The sequence below is a fragment of the Euwallacea fornicatus genome, chromosome 23 (assembly GCF_040115645.1).
Source record: "Euwallacea fornicatus isolate EFF26 chromosome 23, ASM4011564v1, whole genome shotgun sequence".
Classification (NCBI taxonomy): Eukaryota; Metazoa; Arthropoda; class Insecta; order Coleoptera; family Curculionidae; genus Euwallacea; species Euwallacea fornicatus.
The window spans coordinates 246,960-261,630 of record NC_089563.1 but is presented as its reverse complement, the minus strand read 5'-3'; the positions used below and the strand labels follow the sequence as shown (position 1 = coordinate 261,630).

Here is a 14,671-nt window from a genome sequence, read left to right as displayed (position 1 = left end):
TTCGGAATTTTTAGAATATTCAAGGGTACTGAATAAAAACCGTAGGTATTTAAATTTTTACTAATCGAAGGACTTAACTGTATAATACTTTGAAATCATATAGAATGTGTCACGCAGCCCATTCCTTAAATTTTTGGAAATTACATACAACAAACTCCTTAAATTTGGCAGAGAGCTATAGTAGGGCATATTCTATCTTATAAAAATAGGGTTTCAAAGGTGTAAAACATGCTATATTTTTAATGTCATCTTAAAAACAATTAAAAATCAGGATATGCTATACTAGATAAGATATCCTTAGAATCTTAGAGATTCCAAAAATATCCAAATATACAGGATTTTTTAATTGCAATTTCTGTGTTGATAATAGATTTAAATACAGCTCAACTCTACGATAGTGAAACTATTTTATATTAAAGGTAATATATACTAAGATAAAACTTCATCTATTATGTTGTATATACGGATTTGATTGCTGTGCTATAAAGTTTAATAAACTTATTAATTTTCGGCAAGATATAAAAAGGACAGTTTAAAAATATTAGTAAATAACTAAAAACTTTGTAACGATCTTGAAATTTATTTGCCGTATTTCTATAAAAAAAAAAACAATTAAGTTCAATAAAATGGCAATCGAATCGAAATTTTGAAGAATAATTCTTTTCAATACAATACTTGATGATTGGGCTGCGTAAATCAGCCTGTATACCGTTAATAATTTACTTACAATCTAAGCATATACATACTATAACAACCACACTATAAATAATAATACTTATTAAAATCAAGTTGTGGAGCAATTGTTGATGCAAGTTTTTTAGTATATTTTATAAAAAAAAATATTATCGAATGGTCTGACTCATGTGCAATGGCGTGAGCATTAACTCAAATGCGGCATCTTTCAAATTAGCTCCTCGTAAATTGGCTTCATGTAAATCACTACCTGATAAGTCACAGTTCTGAAAGATAAATTAAATTTGAATTAGTTTTAGGTTTTAGTAGCAAAAATGTGTACCTCCAAATCAGCTCCTGCAAGAACAGCAGCCCTTAAATCACAGTTTTTCAAATTCGCATTTTTACAATTTGCAATCCGAAGATTTACACTGCCCATATCGCTGTCTTCTAAACAAGCTCCTTTGAGATTAACCCCTTCCAGATTTGTTCTTATACCAGCAGGGTCTTTAAAGTTGCAGTTTTTCATGGAAGCGCCTTCCATTATCGCTCTAAGCCCACGTACACCTGGTCACCAAAACAAATAAATCAATTACGCCCCAAAAATCCTAATTTTTCTTACCTAAAAGTTGAGCATTATCCAAAATTGCATGTGACAGATCAGCTCTCTCCAAGCAGCACCAACTGAGATTTGCTCCTGTTAAATTACAACGCTGCATGTTAGCATATTTAAAATTGATTGATCTAAGATCCAGTTTGCTGAGATCGGCGCCTGCCAAATTCACGCCTTGAAACCTTAATGTTTCTGAGGTTGAACTTCTTATCAATGTGTCTACAACATCCCTTCTACTTAAAGGTGCCTGATCCCTTGATTCTCGTGTGTCATTCAGAATAGATTCTAACATTGGAACTATTGATTCTATGCCAAAGAATCTAGCTTCAGCTAGAATTCCTTCTGGGTTTATATGCTTGTCATATAATAACTGACCACATCTCAGATAATTTAATATTGGTTCAAAATATTTTGGACTACGATCAATAAGATATGCTCCATTCTTGTCTCTGCTACTTGGACAAAAAAGGTTATTGTCATCTGAAAACATCCTTGCTAACATACTCTGTGGCTCAGTCATGGTTAAAGTTTTTTTTGATGTAGTAAAATATTTCCCACCAATATTTAAAGTCACCCATTCATTATTGTCCATCGGCAGCTTTGGTTTAGGTTCTACAAACTCCTCTCCATCTGATGCATAATATATTGTGTCATTATTCCTAATGAAATCAATACTATTCAGCTCAGTTGCATCCTCAAGGAACAGTCGAATATTGTTAATACCCGGAGAAAGACTTTTAATTGTGTTGTAAAAGTCCTCAGATGATTCAGGCATTATAATAGTCTGAAGAAAGAAATAAGACTACTTTCCTAACTGAATTCACACTATAAGTAAATTTACTAAGAGGATAATTCTCATAGAAATATTCAAATGTTCAAAAATGTTGATGGTATCTGCTAATTTACTCAGTTTATTTGTTTCCACTGTAATTATCTTTTACATAGTTACCAGTATTTTTAAACATTAATCCTTAAGACCAAGGTATTAATGTATTTTTAACTTTAATACCAAAGTAGTTTTTATTTAGTATCTATCTATATACATCCTTGTTAAAGATAAAGAATGTATTAATGTTAATGTATTAATCTATGTAATGTGAGGATGTATATACTATCCCAACTTATTAACAACTCTAGCTCAACTAAATGATGAATTCATAAAATCCTTAACACAAAGATGCTCAAAACAGTCACTGAAACATGGTTTAACTAAACCTTATTAACCAGGGGGATCTTGGGGCCCAATTTTTGAATATGGGAAGTAGGATATGCATCAGAATCGTCCAATACAGAAGTTATGTTGAGGATATTAGCTTCAATTAACCACTGTTTTACTGGATTTTAGACTATTTGTAAAAAATGTTATCAATTAAATCTTGCAAATAATAATATTAAGCACGTTTTGTTACGAACTCCTTTTGTAGGTAATTAATTATAAACTGTTTTTGATTCGGAAAGATTTACCTGAGGTTGGACTCCTTTAGGATCTACACCATTCTTCAAGAGTTTAATTTTCCGTATTTTTGCAGACATTTCTGTGGAAAAATATTAATGCAAAATAAAAATACACTTTGTTTTCAAATTGTACGTTTCTTGTTCTGGTTATTAAATTATTGTTATTATTTGACGTTTGTTTGTTTTGTTATAATAATCTCAAATTAAAATAAATTCTACTAGTCTCCAATCCCGATCACATGATCTCACCGGCGCTGCAGTATTTCATATCATGTGACCAACGAGACATATCAAGACAATTTGCCAGTTACTTTCAGATTTGACAACTATGTATTTATATATTGCTTTTGTTTTCTTTTAATTTGGAGGTTCATTCGCGGTTTTCAACTGAAAGTGTGTTTATCCATAATTGTAACCGAATTATATATAAATCGAAACGTCTTAGTGCAACGCAGTTTAGGTGATTTTTAGAACTATGGATCATGCAGTCAAGAAACCAAAAACGGAAGGTAATTAAATAGATGTTTATAGTATCTTTCTCTAGTCTAGTACTCTATCTGCTGCATAATAACATATTGAATATTGAACTCTAATAAAAGTCCAAATACATGTGATATTTGGTTGAATGAAGATGTTAATATTAATTGTTATTGTTTATAAAATGTATTTCTGGCTGCATATGTTGTAAAGTAGGAAATTTGACAACCGTTTGGAGTTTTCCGAAAAACAGATATGTCAGATTTTCTTTTATTAGCTTATCATCAAATCGATTTTTTTTTAATTTAAATAATTATATGGATCAAATATTCGAAAATATTTAAAAATTATGAAGTTTTAAATTAAGGAATTCCAAAGTAATTTACTTTAAGAAATATTATTCTGTTATTAAAGCTTAAGGGATATTATCTTCAAACCGGCAATGCTGTCTTAACACATGTCTGTTAATTCGTTAGCATAACCTCACTTTGAAAGTTTGCTGTGTGTTTCTATGTGTCTTATTGCTAATGAACTATAATTTCTTGAAATTAGTGTTTTATATGCATATTTAATACATCAAAAATGCTTCGTCGACAAGCTCGTTTAAGACGTGAATACCTATACCGAAAAACTATTGAAGATAGACAGAAAACCATTCAAGACAATAAGAACAGAATCCAGAAAAATTTAGAGGAAAACACGGCTATACGCGGCGATTTGCAAAAGAAAGCCATACATTATTCAAAGAAACTTGAATGGGAAGATGCAGGACCGGCACAAGCAACATTAATGGGCGGTGAAAGTGGTGGAGCAACAGCAAACTCACAGGATGATGAATACCGATTTGCTGGTGTAGAGGATCCCAAAATAGTCATTACCACTTCAAGAGATCCTAGTGCAAGACTGAAAATGTTTGTTAAAGAGCTGCGTTTGATTTTTCCTAATGCTCAAAGACTTAATCGTGGAAATTATGAAATGAAACAACTGATAAATGCTTGCAGAGCCAACAATGTGACAGACTTTATAATTATACATGAGCACAGAGGAGTTCCTGATGGACTAATTATATGTCATCTTCCTTATGGTCCTACTGCTTATTTTAACATGTCAGATGTAGTTATGAGGCATGATATTCCTGATATTGGTACAGTGTCAGAACAATATCCTCATCTGATATTTCACAATTTTAAAACAAGTTTAGGAGAAAGGGTCATGAATATTTTAAAATATCTATTTCCAGTACCTAAGGAAGATTCCAAACGGGTAGTCACATTTGCCAATCATGATGATTATATCAGTTTTAGACAGCACACATATAAAACCGTTGATAGAGAAGTAAGTAAATACTCTTCTTTTTATATGTGATTATGTAAGTACCACTTATTTAAACATTATTAGATTGAAATGTCAGAGCTGGGACCTAGATTTCAATTAAAACTTTATGAAATAAAATTGGGAACATTAGATATGGTAGATGCTGCAGATACCGAATGGGCTTTGAGGCCTTACATGAATACTTCAGTGAAGAGGAGATTTTTAAGTGATGAAGATGGTTGGAGACAAGATGATGGGCTTAGTAATTTCTAATATATTTTTTAGTATTTATAATATAAGTTTTTTTGTACAAAGTTTTATATATAACTTTGTAATTCTTTATAATTTAGGTCTAAGGATAGATAAACACATGTTTTGGGATATATCTTCTTTTCTTAATATTGATTAAATATGGAACTAGCTAATAGAATTGAGTTTTCTTATATTCGGTACCCTATAAATATACATACTTATCATTTAAGTTCAAAATTTTACTTCTTTGTATTTTTACAATATAATTTTAGAAAAGGAAGTACAATACATATTGTCTTAGGTTAAAATATTGGGAATGCTCAAATTTTATTTAAATTCCTGACAATGCTATTTACTCTTTTTAGTGATTGATATTATGAGTTTGAGTTATGATCCAATCTTACTTTTTTCTCATGTAAAACGGTAGATTATAAATATTTTAAAAAGGTGTTTTCTAAGCTTTAAAACGCTACAAAAACCCCCTGGTTATTTTTTAAAATAGTAAATTTATAGCGCTTAGTTTGGGCAAATTATAGTTAATTAATTGTCTGTAAAAACTATACATTTATAAAAAAAACAATGTAAATGATGATTTTCAACTTATTTTATATTTTATCTATGATGGCTCTTTTAAAAATAACAGAATAAGTATATTAATTGAGATGATGAACAGTTCCAACGAATATTAAAATAGTGACGTTATTTATTATTTTTTGTCACGTATCGAGAGAAGTCTACCTTGAAAGTTTCTAATATGATCACATTAATACCCTACATACATTTTTAGATCTAGAGGTAACAGGTGTGTCACGTAGTGGCAGAGTACGAAAGAAGTCTTCAAAACTAATGGATTTTGAATCTCCAGACGACATTGAAAGAAGTTATACCAAAAAACCTTCTACGGCTAAGAGATCTGAATCGGTTGAAATGTCTCCTCAGAAGAAAGCTGTAAAATTGGATGATGTAAGTTGTACATCATTGATAATTTACTCAATTTTATATTTTTTATAATTCAGACATTTCCAAAGGATCCACCTGCCTATGAAAGTTTTATGAACCAAGACAATCTAAGTGACTCGGAATTTGGAAGTGATTATGAACAGCCAGTAAACACTACTGAGTCTAGTGTAGATGATTCGGTAGAATCAGAGAGCGATTTTGACGAATCTGAAGGCGGTTTCAAACGATTGGATTCTTCGAGAAAGAAGCAACTTGTTATTAAGGATGGGAAGATAATTAAGGGTGATAAATATAAAATGAAAGATAAGGGTAAGACTGATTCTTGCATGATGAGCAGGTTGTTGTGATATTTTTTATTTCGTAGGTCCTTTAGCTCCCTTCCAACCTAGCATTACTTCGTACGAACACGTAAATATTTCTCCACCGAGCCCCAGGAATAAGGAGGCCTATAAAGTAAATGGTATTAAACCAATTGATGTTGCAGCTCATTTAAAATTACTGGGCGAAAGTCTAACTATTATCGGTGAGCGATTAAAGGAACACGAGGTGAATTTTTTCTTTACAATTGCGTGACATTTTTTACGAATCTCTAGTTTTATGTGTAAATCTTTAGCGAAAAATAAAAAAAATATATTTCTTCAAACATGTTTTCTACAAGAACAATTTTCCAGGGACAGATTGCAGTATCCGGAAGCCTGTCAGTATTATTGGATTCTTTGCTGTGCGCTTTAGGGCCTCTCCTTTGTCTGACTCAGTTAATACCGGAACTCCGAGAAAACTGTTGCACACCAGAACAGCTTCTCAGCACCTTAGATAACGTTGCGTTCATTATGCCTGGTCTTTAAGTATAATTTTAACTTTAATTAATAAAGAACGAATATTTTACTTCTACTTTAGTAATAATTTTAAACCCGATAAATTACATTTATTGCTAATAAAATAAGCTTTGTTTTCAATCTGCAGTCACATGCAGTGATTCTTTATGAAGTTCGACCTGTACTCTATCGTATTCTATCAATTTAAGTTTTTATTCTTTTCCGTGCCGCTGAATCAGGTATTTCAGCAATTTTACAAATTCCGAGTAAGTCATTTAGAACTTACGATGAATTTCAAAAATACAATGAACAAAGTAAAAATAGAAAATGTCTTTAAAAATGATTATGAAAATAATACATATAATTTATTTAATAACTGGCGACATCCTGGAGCTACCGGTATCAGTCCACCTCAACTTTATTATCGCAGAATAATATTTTTATTAATAAGACTAACTATTGTAGATGTGTAGAAAAAAATTAAAGAGCTTTTTAACTAGCCAAGACAATTTCAAGAGGCGCCCCCTACCGGCTACAATAAAACTGACAACACTAGTTTGTTTTTCACTTCCGAAAACCCCCGTATATCAAATTAAAGTACAATAGGTCAAAAGACTGTGAAGATATGAAATTTAAAAAAAATTAAACTTTAACATCCTGTATTGCTGTGCACTTGGTGTCCTCTGGAGTGTGTCTATATGCCTTGTTATTTACCTTGTCTGTCTACTGTCCACCTATACGCATGTAAAATTTAGGCTATCAAACAAAAATTATAGAGCAGATATTTTACAGGTAATGTGACTATTTCAATATTAACAATATAATGTACGAAATGATGCAGTCTCTTTGAGATTGCTGCTGTAAATGAGTTGAAAGAAAATGGGCATGTTGAAGAAACTTTGTTCTAATTTTGTTGCGTCTAAAAACAATATAAAAATCTAAAATAGATTAATTAACAAATCACGCTCTATTGTGAAACGGCCTTAGTAGATAATCTTCTGTCGTTAGGGTTTCAAACTGTTTCGAAGTCCTTTACCTTGCAAATGTACTTGTTATATCATGTTTTCACTGATTTCTGAATAATGTCAAATACACCTTCAGATTACGTCACTCCGAAATGTCATTGATGTGACACTTGACATTTGACTTTAACGAACTCAAACAACAACAAAATCAAAATAAACAAAATGGCGTCGATAATAACATCGGACGATGAAACTTCTGAGGATTATTCATCATATTGTTCCCCAGTAAGTTCCAGTTATGATTCCACGCACGCAACACATAACTCAGAATATTCAGAGAATTCCTATTCGGCCAGCCCCAACATTGTGAAAAGTCTGATAAACCGAGAAGTACTGAATACCTTAACCTCAATGTTTTGTACATATACCTTTAAATTAAATTTTCAGAGGTACGGCCGTAATGCCAAAGGCCCCAGAGCCAAGACTGAACCGATATTTCGGCACATGCACCCAAACTGTGGGATTCCTTTAACACAGTTACTCACCAATTTTGATTCATTGTAAGTTTCATATTCAATGAGTTTGCTTGTAGTTTAGCACCCTTGAGAGGGCCAGTTATATAGTATTTTAATGCGAAAAGATAATAGAAAAGTGTTGTTTAATTTACTCAATTATAAGCATATTCTAAAGACAAATTTGAATATAAATGGGAAAGGTTTATTTAAAATTAGAGGTTTTTCAGTACTCATTGGTATTGAGTATGTTATATCTCTATCTTTGTAAAGTTAAGAAAGAAAAAAAGTATTGATGAAAGACAATCTCATCACTTCTGAAGCATATAGTCCAGCAGTTCCTGACAGTTTCTATTTTTATATTAAGTATAATTTATTAATGTAAAATAGCCAATGGCATACTTATAGTCAATACTTAAGGTTTGCAAAAATTCTATGCCAAACAGAATAGATACTATATTATTAAAGGTATTCTATACATCCTAATGCAATAAACAATTTTTTATATGTAAATCCAGGTAGTTAAAAAATTGAGCTGACAAAAGCAATATGCCGTGGCTGTCTGGTCTTTAAAGAATTTTGCAATATTGATATTATTGGAGGTTTGAATTACAGCATATTCAGTTTAAAGAGGTTGTACTGTATATGAAATTTCATCAAAATTATGTTGTTAATTTGAGATGACAGATATTAAAATTTTTTTTAATGTTTGAATTGTTGTTTTTTTTTCAGATCTCATGTTTATATGGGATTTACCCTTTGTGGTCAATACCTTTTGAGTTTTACTGTCAAAGAGCAGCCGCCTCCTCCTAATCAAAGTCTTTTAAGTGCCATCATGTATTTGGCTAGCTATGAATATATCTTGCATGTGTGGAAGTTTAACCCATGTGAGAAACTACAATATGTTTCACATCATAAGATATTCAATCACATCCAAGGACCTTGCCATTTGGATAGGATTATGTTTATGCAGTTCCCAAATGACATGCATAAAGTTGTATGTTATGGATATGCAGAGTAAGTAGAATTAAGAGAAATGCCTCCAGAGAAAGAGAGAGAAATGTTTACAAAACTTGATTTTTAAAAAGACTTGTATGTACAGGGTCCTACAATAGTGGGTCAAACTTCTTTAGCTTTTATATAAACAAAATTAGCAAATTTTGTCTTCTGCAGGATTACTCAGCATGTAAAGGTGTATTTCTAGAAATTATTTTTTAATTAAATGGGACCTTTCAATTTTTTTCTATTTTTCAGATTTCTCATTAAATTTTAAGATCAGTTTATGTAAGATGTTTTAATTTAAAAATTACCGTTTCCAAGTTATTCAGAAAAATTTGGCAACTACATGGTACGACGCAAATCAGTATGGTGCGCTAACGACTGTGAATTTTGGAATCAGTTTTCAGGAGGTCAAACAAGATCTAATAAGCTGCATTTTGATGAATTTTAATTTTAAAAGAAGTCCTCCACAATTACTAAAATAGACCTCTGAATTTATATGATTTTGCAACTCAGTAACTTGCTTATTTAAAATGGAATGCCCCAATTTTTTTCGACGGCATCGTGTTCGATATTTAAAAATCTAGAACTTTTCAAAAAATTAAACTATTCCTAAATCCAGCCAATTCTGAATTCCTCGAAACTTTCCCCTTTTTGATTTCTAAATGTTTTGATAGCCATGAAAAATATCAAAATGACAAGTTGAAAATAATAAAAAATGTTACAATGACATTTTTCATAACTATAAAAACGTTTAGGAAGAAAAAAGGGACAAGTTTTGGGAACTCAGATATAACTGAGTTTAAGGATAGGGCAATGATAACCAAAGTTGGAGATTTTTGAATTCTGAACACTGTGCCCTCAAGAATATTGGAGTATTCTTTTTGAAATAAGTTATTGAGGTTTGATGTCATGCAAATTCAAAAACCCGTTCCGGTGGTTGTGTAGGACTTTTCCTTAATTAAAATAAGTCAAAACTTACCTTATTAGGAGCCCTTTGAACTTTAGAAGACTGATTCCGAAATTCACAATGGTTAGCCCATAATTTGAATTTCCCTGGAACTTTGCAGTTATCAGTTTTAAAAATTTTTACCAAATAATTTGGAAACAGTAAATTTTAAACATAGGACACCTTACGTAAACTGATCTTAAAATTTAACGAAAAATCCGAAAATAAAAAACAAATAGTGATTTCATTTAAAACAATCAAGTGGAATATCATCACACCTTTTAGGATCACCTTGTATATTAAAAATAATTTATGTAAATACGCCTTTATGTGCTATGTAATCCTACAGAAAATACAAACTGTTCACATTGGTACAGGATTTGAGAAGCTCTGACGCACTATTACAGGGCCTTATATATACTATGTGACAATAGGAAGGGTCAAAGAAAGTACAATCTGTCCCTCGAGATATGATGATTATATAACAGAAGTTCAAAGTGATCTAGAAAATATAATTTAAAAGGTAGAGTACTAGGCAAAGACATTTTATAGTTATTATGCTTAAAAAATTGTTAAATGCATTTAACATGAGCTAAAGAGAGGAAGTTTATTTTCATTGATTCATACAAACACTCTCAGAGAATTATTGGTGAAATCAATTTTTTTAAATTCGCGCAATTTAAATTTCTATTAATTTTCCAGTACTTTCATTCTGGATGGTTTCTGATACTTAATTTATAGTAAAAAGCTATAAAACGGACTTCGAGATTAACTTGTTAATCAAATTCACACATATGAAGTAACTTTTTACTGGTCAGAAGTAGTAAAGATTGAGATTTATTTCATACCCATCAATTCGATAATTTCCAGAGAGTTCTCACATGTACTCCTGAGAATAAGGACAGGGCGATAGATTGATACTCGTGAAAGAACATGACAAACATTCTATTGTTGAATTTATGTTAGAATAATTTGATCACTAACTAATATTTTTATAGCTCTTTTTTTATATAACCTAGAACAAAAATTCATAATGGTAACAGCTCTATTAATAAAGTGGTTTGTCCATACATTTTAATAGCTGTCTTGTTAACTGTAATGTGTCATTTTAGACTTGCAATTCTTAGTTCATAGTAATTATGGTTACGAAGTGATTATTACCTTTCCTGGGTTAGAATTTAAGTCTACACTACGGCTTTCTTCTTGATCGTCATACATCTTCATACTTCATCATTGTATAGACCTTAATTTAGAAAAACCTTGTATTTGTTAAATTATTTTGACACATTTAAGTTTACCTTGTTTAAAACTCTGTTATTGTTATTTTTTCAGAACAAACACCCCAGATCTGTTTCACATAAGCATATTAACATTGCCTTCGCCAACTGGTTGTATGCATTGCTTCGACTCGTTACCCTCAAGCGGAGGTACTTATAATATCCCTTTCCTATTTTTGTTTTAAAGATTTTTTTTACTTTCAGAATCTGATCACCGCGGTTGGTGTGCCAAGCACGGTTTTATAGTTCACTATATGTTTGCAACTAGCCAACCAGCTCCTATTTTCGATCCTAAGATCTCCCTCAGTTTTCCTGATCATTTGGTTATCAACACGGGTTATCATATTCATATTTTGAACATTTCTACAACGAATCCTCCTATGAACGATTGGCTTGGCGGAAGCGCCAGTCCAAGTGCTCCTAATCCCGTTTCCAACGATATGTTTAGTGACGTGTCGGAATCGACCAGTGACTATTTCGGAGCTAATAGCGTGGTTGATGCCATATTAGAGGACTTTAGTGAGTATGATTTAGATTCTTCTGAAGGTAATAAGCCGTTTCACGAGCTGAATATCAGTTGTGAACCTTTAAACGTTACAGCTAAAAGCTACCATAACACGCTAGTTAAAAATATTTTCGATCCGCGGATAAAACGATTACAGAATGGTATTAGGGATTACGTGTTTTCGGTTCCTCACGCGTCAAATCAGAAACCTCCGGAAAAAAATAAAGTGGTTGATAAAAACGTTGCCGAGAAAGCGTATGAATTCACCGAAGAGAATGAAAAATATGAGAAAATAAGTCTGTTTAGAAAGAAACGCTTAGCTGATAAAAAATATGAGTTTTCGGAAGATAATAGCGAAAATATAGTGCCATTACATATCTTGCGTCGCGAGCGGAGATACTTATATCGGACCCAAAGTCGCAGTATTCGCTCACCGGAATTTAATTCCCTTTTTCTAAGTCCGCGCTCTCCTGGTTGGAGATCTCCCATGCAAAGCCCTAGCTCACGAAGTGGGCAATTTTCCCCTAGTGGCGCTTGTCACATTTACTGCACATCCGTCCGTAATTCGCCTTACCATTCCAAATCCCCTATCAGTCCTAGAGATTTAGCACGAAAAGTGAACGTATACTCTCCCAGCTTGGACGGGGATTGTTCAGATTCGGAGAGTCGTCTGGTGCTGAAAGCGTCGATGAACTTTCCTACTTATTGTCACCATAATGACAATCGTTTTAACCAGAGTGGATTACTTATAGTCGACCCCAATCTGGAGACGGGAAAATGGTTCAAGAAAGTTGTGCGGCGGTATTCCAATGGGGACTTTGAGAATAGTTCGTTGTTGTCTGGGCAAAGTAGAGGTAAGAATTTTTTTCACTTTGAAGATTAAACTACCAATTCTATTTCCTCCTAAAGTGAGACTAAAGTGATTAAGTCATTCCCAAAAATATTATACATTTTTAGACCATTTCCGCTAGTTTTTATGTTTCTTGGTTAGCTAAATTCTTAACCACTTTCAATTCCTTATAACATTCTAGTAGAGTACAGTGTAGTTTGTTTTATTTGATTTCGTTTTTTCGGTTTAACATTCATTCAGTAAGTGCTTCCATTGAACAGAGTTTCCAACCATTTCAGATGACTGCAACAATCCAATTGAGGTTCCTTTGCTTGTACAAAGTTTGACTGATCAACACCTGGACATTGTCCCTGAATGCAAAGCCAACCACGAGACTGACAGACAAATTATAGTGAGCCAGAGATCGATGGACTGCGAGCAATTCGTTCAAAGACGAGCCCAGGCCTTGTGCTTTGATGCCAATCTACAATTTATGCACTGCCAGGATTACGACGTTAGAATTTTATGCGTTAGTGATTTTGTTTTCATTACCGATACTTATTTTCACTTACTCACGGTGTCTTACAGGTGTGTCCTTTGAATGGAGAAATCCTAGGGCAAGTCGTGATCAAAATAGCTGCTATCAATCCTTCTGAGCCTCACCCCACACTTCAAAAGTACTGGAGTTACTTTCTCTTCACGTGGAACATTAGCACTGATGATTTTGAGGTTGTCGATTCGCAGAAAGTCAAGAAACTATTTACAGGAGAGCTTCCTTTCAAACTGTCCATGGAAGGCTGTTTCAACAGCTTATGTTTACATGATAAGGAACCTCTTAATATTCCTAAGCTGGAACCGCCTAAGTTCCATTGCAACGAGGCCTGGGTATTGACTTATGACGGTGCTCTAGAGTCGAAGAAATTTATCAGGGATTCGAAGAATTTGTTTGAAATTTATTTGGTAAGTTTTTGTCATATTTTTGATCTATCAATAATAATCATTATCATATATTTTTAGTATGAAGATGATTCAGTTTAATGTAGACATAGTATTCTAAGGAATAACAACTTTGAACATTCGGATGAGATATTAAGAATGATTCCGTTGTATATTTATTTATTTTTTACTCTAGCGAAACTTTTCCTTAAGAATTGAAGCTTATAGTAGGAGTTAAAAGCATTTAGATTTGTTCTAAAACCTTTTCAAGTTGCCAATGATGGTGGGTTTATACACAAGAATATGGATAAGACTTTAGCCATAAAAATAAAGCCTTAGGTATAACGCTATTCGGAGCGTTTAGAAAGCAGAATAATAAGTAATATTATTTTATGTAAAGCCAATCGAATAAAAGTTAAAGAAAATATTTGGAATGAGTATGAGATAATATAAATTAAAATATTTTATTATTTTATAGTGGATTTTTAGGTGGATTACGAGAAGTTATGGATATATAGTAGGTGAAATTGGAGATGTTTATATGATACACCGCGTGAAATAACCGAAGTGTAAAATGTATAATTGTGCATATTTTAATAAGAATAACATGTAATATCACTTAAAGACAAAAGTTGGCAACTGTCTTAGCCCATATGAATTGATATATAAACTAACTTTTTACCACGGAAATCACGTTGGAAATCTTAATTCCGACATATCGAAACACTTTGACAAGTTCATAAAATTCTTGACATTTAAAAGATTCAATTAATTGTTATAATAATGTTCTTGTAATAATAAATACTTTGTAATATTTCTGTGTAAGAATCTTTAAAACCTTTGCGTTTATCAAAGCTTTAAACGCCTTCTTATACATTTTTATTATGAAACACTATTGTAATATTCTTTATTCCTTATTTTAGTGTATATGTCCACCATTAGTTAGGTTTCCAATTAGCGTCGAAACGCCTGTAAGGAGCTCTCGAACGTTTTAATTGGACAGTTTGATTGATATTTGTAATGTTGTATTAGGTATAAGTTGAACTGTGATTTAAGTACGATGCGAGAGAAAGTACAGGAGTTAATGCATATTTTGGTGATTTCATTTACCTAAAGGTGAGGAAAAATAACGTGGAGTTTG

General features: G+C 32.2%; 4 protein-coding genes across 9 annotated transcripts; 3 read left to right on the top strand and 1 right to left on the bottom strand.

The window, feature by feature from the left end:
* Positions 1 to 211: 211 nt before the first annotated feature.
* On the bottom strand, positions 212 to 2,948 carry LOC136346452 (BTB/POZ domain-containing protein KCTD9). 2 transcript variants are annotated; one of them, XM_066295619.1, is made up of 4 exons: positions 2,750 to 2,948; positions 1,295 to 2,069; positions 1,016 to 1,239; positions 212 to 959 (listed from the first exon to the last, which is right to left on the bottom strand). In XM_066295619.1, exons 1-4 carry the CDS (start codon positions 2,816 to 2,818, stop codon positions 843 to 845), a joined length of 1,185 nt encoding a protein of 394 aa, XP_066151716.1. In that variant the 5' UTR covers positions 2,819 to 2,948; the 3' UTR covers positions 212 to 842. The 2 variants fall into 2 exon arrangements, with proteins under 2 accessions (XP_066151716.1, XP_066151717.1); XM_066295620.1 differs by having other exon boundaries at positions 1,295 to 1,944; positions 2,750 to 2,899.
* Positions 2,949 to 3,057: 109 nt separating this feature from the next.
* On the top strand, positions 3,058 to 6,634 carry LOC136346455 (uncharacterized). Of its 3 annotated transcripts, none has more exons than XM_066295627.1 (5): positions 3,058 to 3,249; positions 5,571 to 5,746; positions 5,812 to 6,052; positions 6,108 to 6,289; positions 6,415 to 6,634. In XM_066295627.1, exons 1-5 carry the CDS (start codon positions 3,216 to 3,218, stop codon positions 6,586 to 6,588), a joined length of 807 nt encoding a protein of 268 aa, XP_066151724.1. In that variant the 5' UTR covers positions 3,058 to 3,215; the 3' UTR covers positions 6,589 to 6,634. The 3 variants fall into 3 exon arrangements, with proteins under 3 accessions (XP_066151724.1, XP_066151723.1, XP_066151722.1); XM_066295626.1 differs by having other exon boundaries at positions 5,800 to 6,052; positions 6,421 to 6,634; XM_066295625.1 differs by having other exon boundaries at positions 3,059 to 3,249; positions 5,800 to 6,052.
* On the top strand, positions 3,311 to 4,961 carry LOC136346454 (U3 small nucleolar ribonucleoprotein protein IMP4). Its single transcript, XM_066295624.1, has 2 exons — positions 3,311 to 4,552; positions 4,616 to 4,961. The coding sequence occupies exons 1-2, from the start codon at positions 3,800 to 3,802 to the stop codon at positions 4,802 to 4,804; spliced, it is 942 nt and encodes a 313-aa protein (XP_066151721.1). The 5' UTR covers positions 3,311 to 3,799; the 3' UTR covers positions 4,805 to 4,961.
* Positions 6,635 to 6,779: 145 nt separating the features above from the next.
* On the top strand, positions 6,780 to 14,621 carry LOC136346447 (uncharacterized). 3 transcript variants are annotated; one of them, XM_066295607.1, is made up of 9 exons: positions 6,780 to 7,350; positions 7,660 to 7,808; positions 7,971 to 8,083; positions 8,768 to 9,052; positions 11,316 to 11,410; positions 11,465 to 12,619; positions 12,894 to 13,123; positions 13,183 to 13,554; positions 13,612 to 14,621. In XM_066295607.1, the coding sequence occupies exons 2-9, from the start codon at positions 7,746 to 7,748 to the stop codon at positions 13,630 to 13,632; spliced, it is 2,334 nt and encodes a 777-aa protein (XP_066151704.1). In that variant the 5' UTR covers positions 6,780 to 7,350; positions 7,660 to 7,745; the 3' UTR covers positions 13,633 to 14,621. The 3 variants fall into 3 exon arrangements, with proteins under 3 accessions (XP_066151704.1, XP_066151701.1, XP_066151703.1); XM_066295604.1 differs by having other exon boundaries at positions 7,116 to 7,350; positions 7,660 to 7,913; XM_066295606.1 differs by lacking the exon at positions 6,780 to 7,350 and having other exon boundaries at positions 7,646 to 7,913.
* The last annotated feature ends 50 nt before the right edge of the window (positions 14,622 to 14,671 follow it).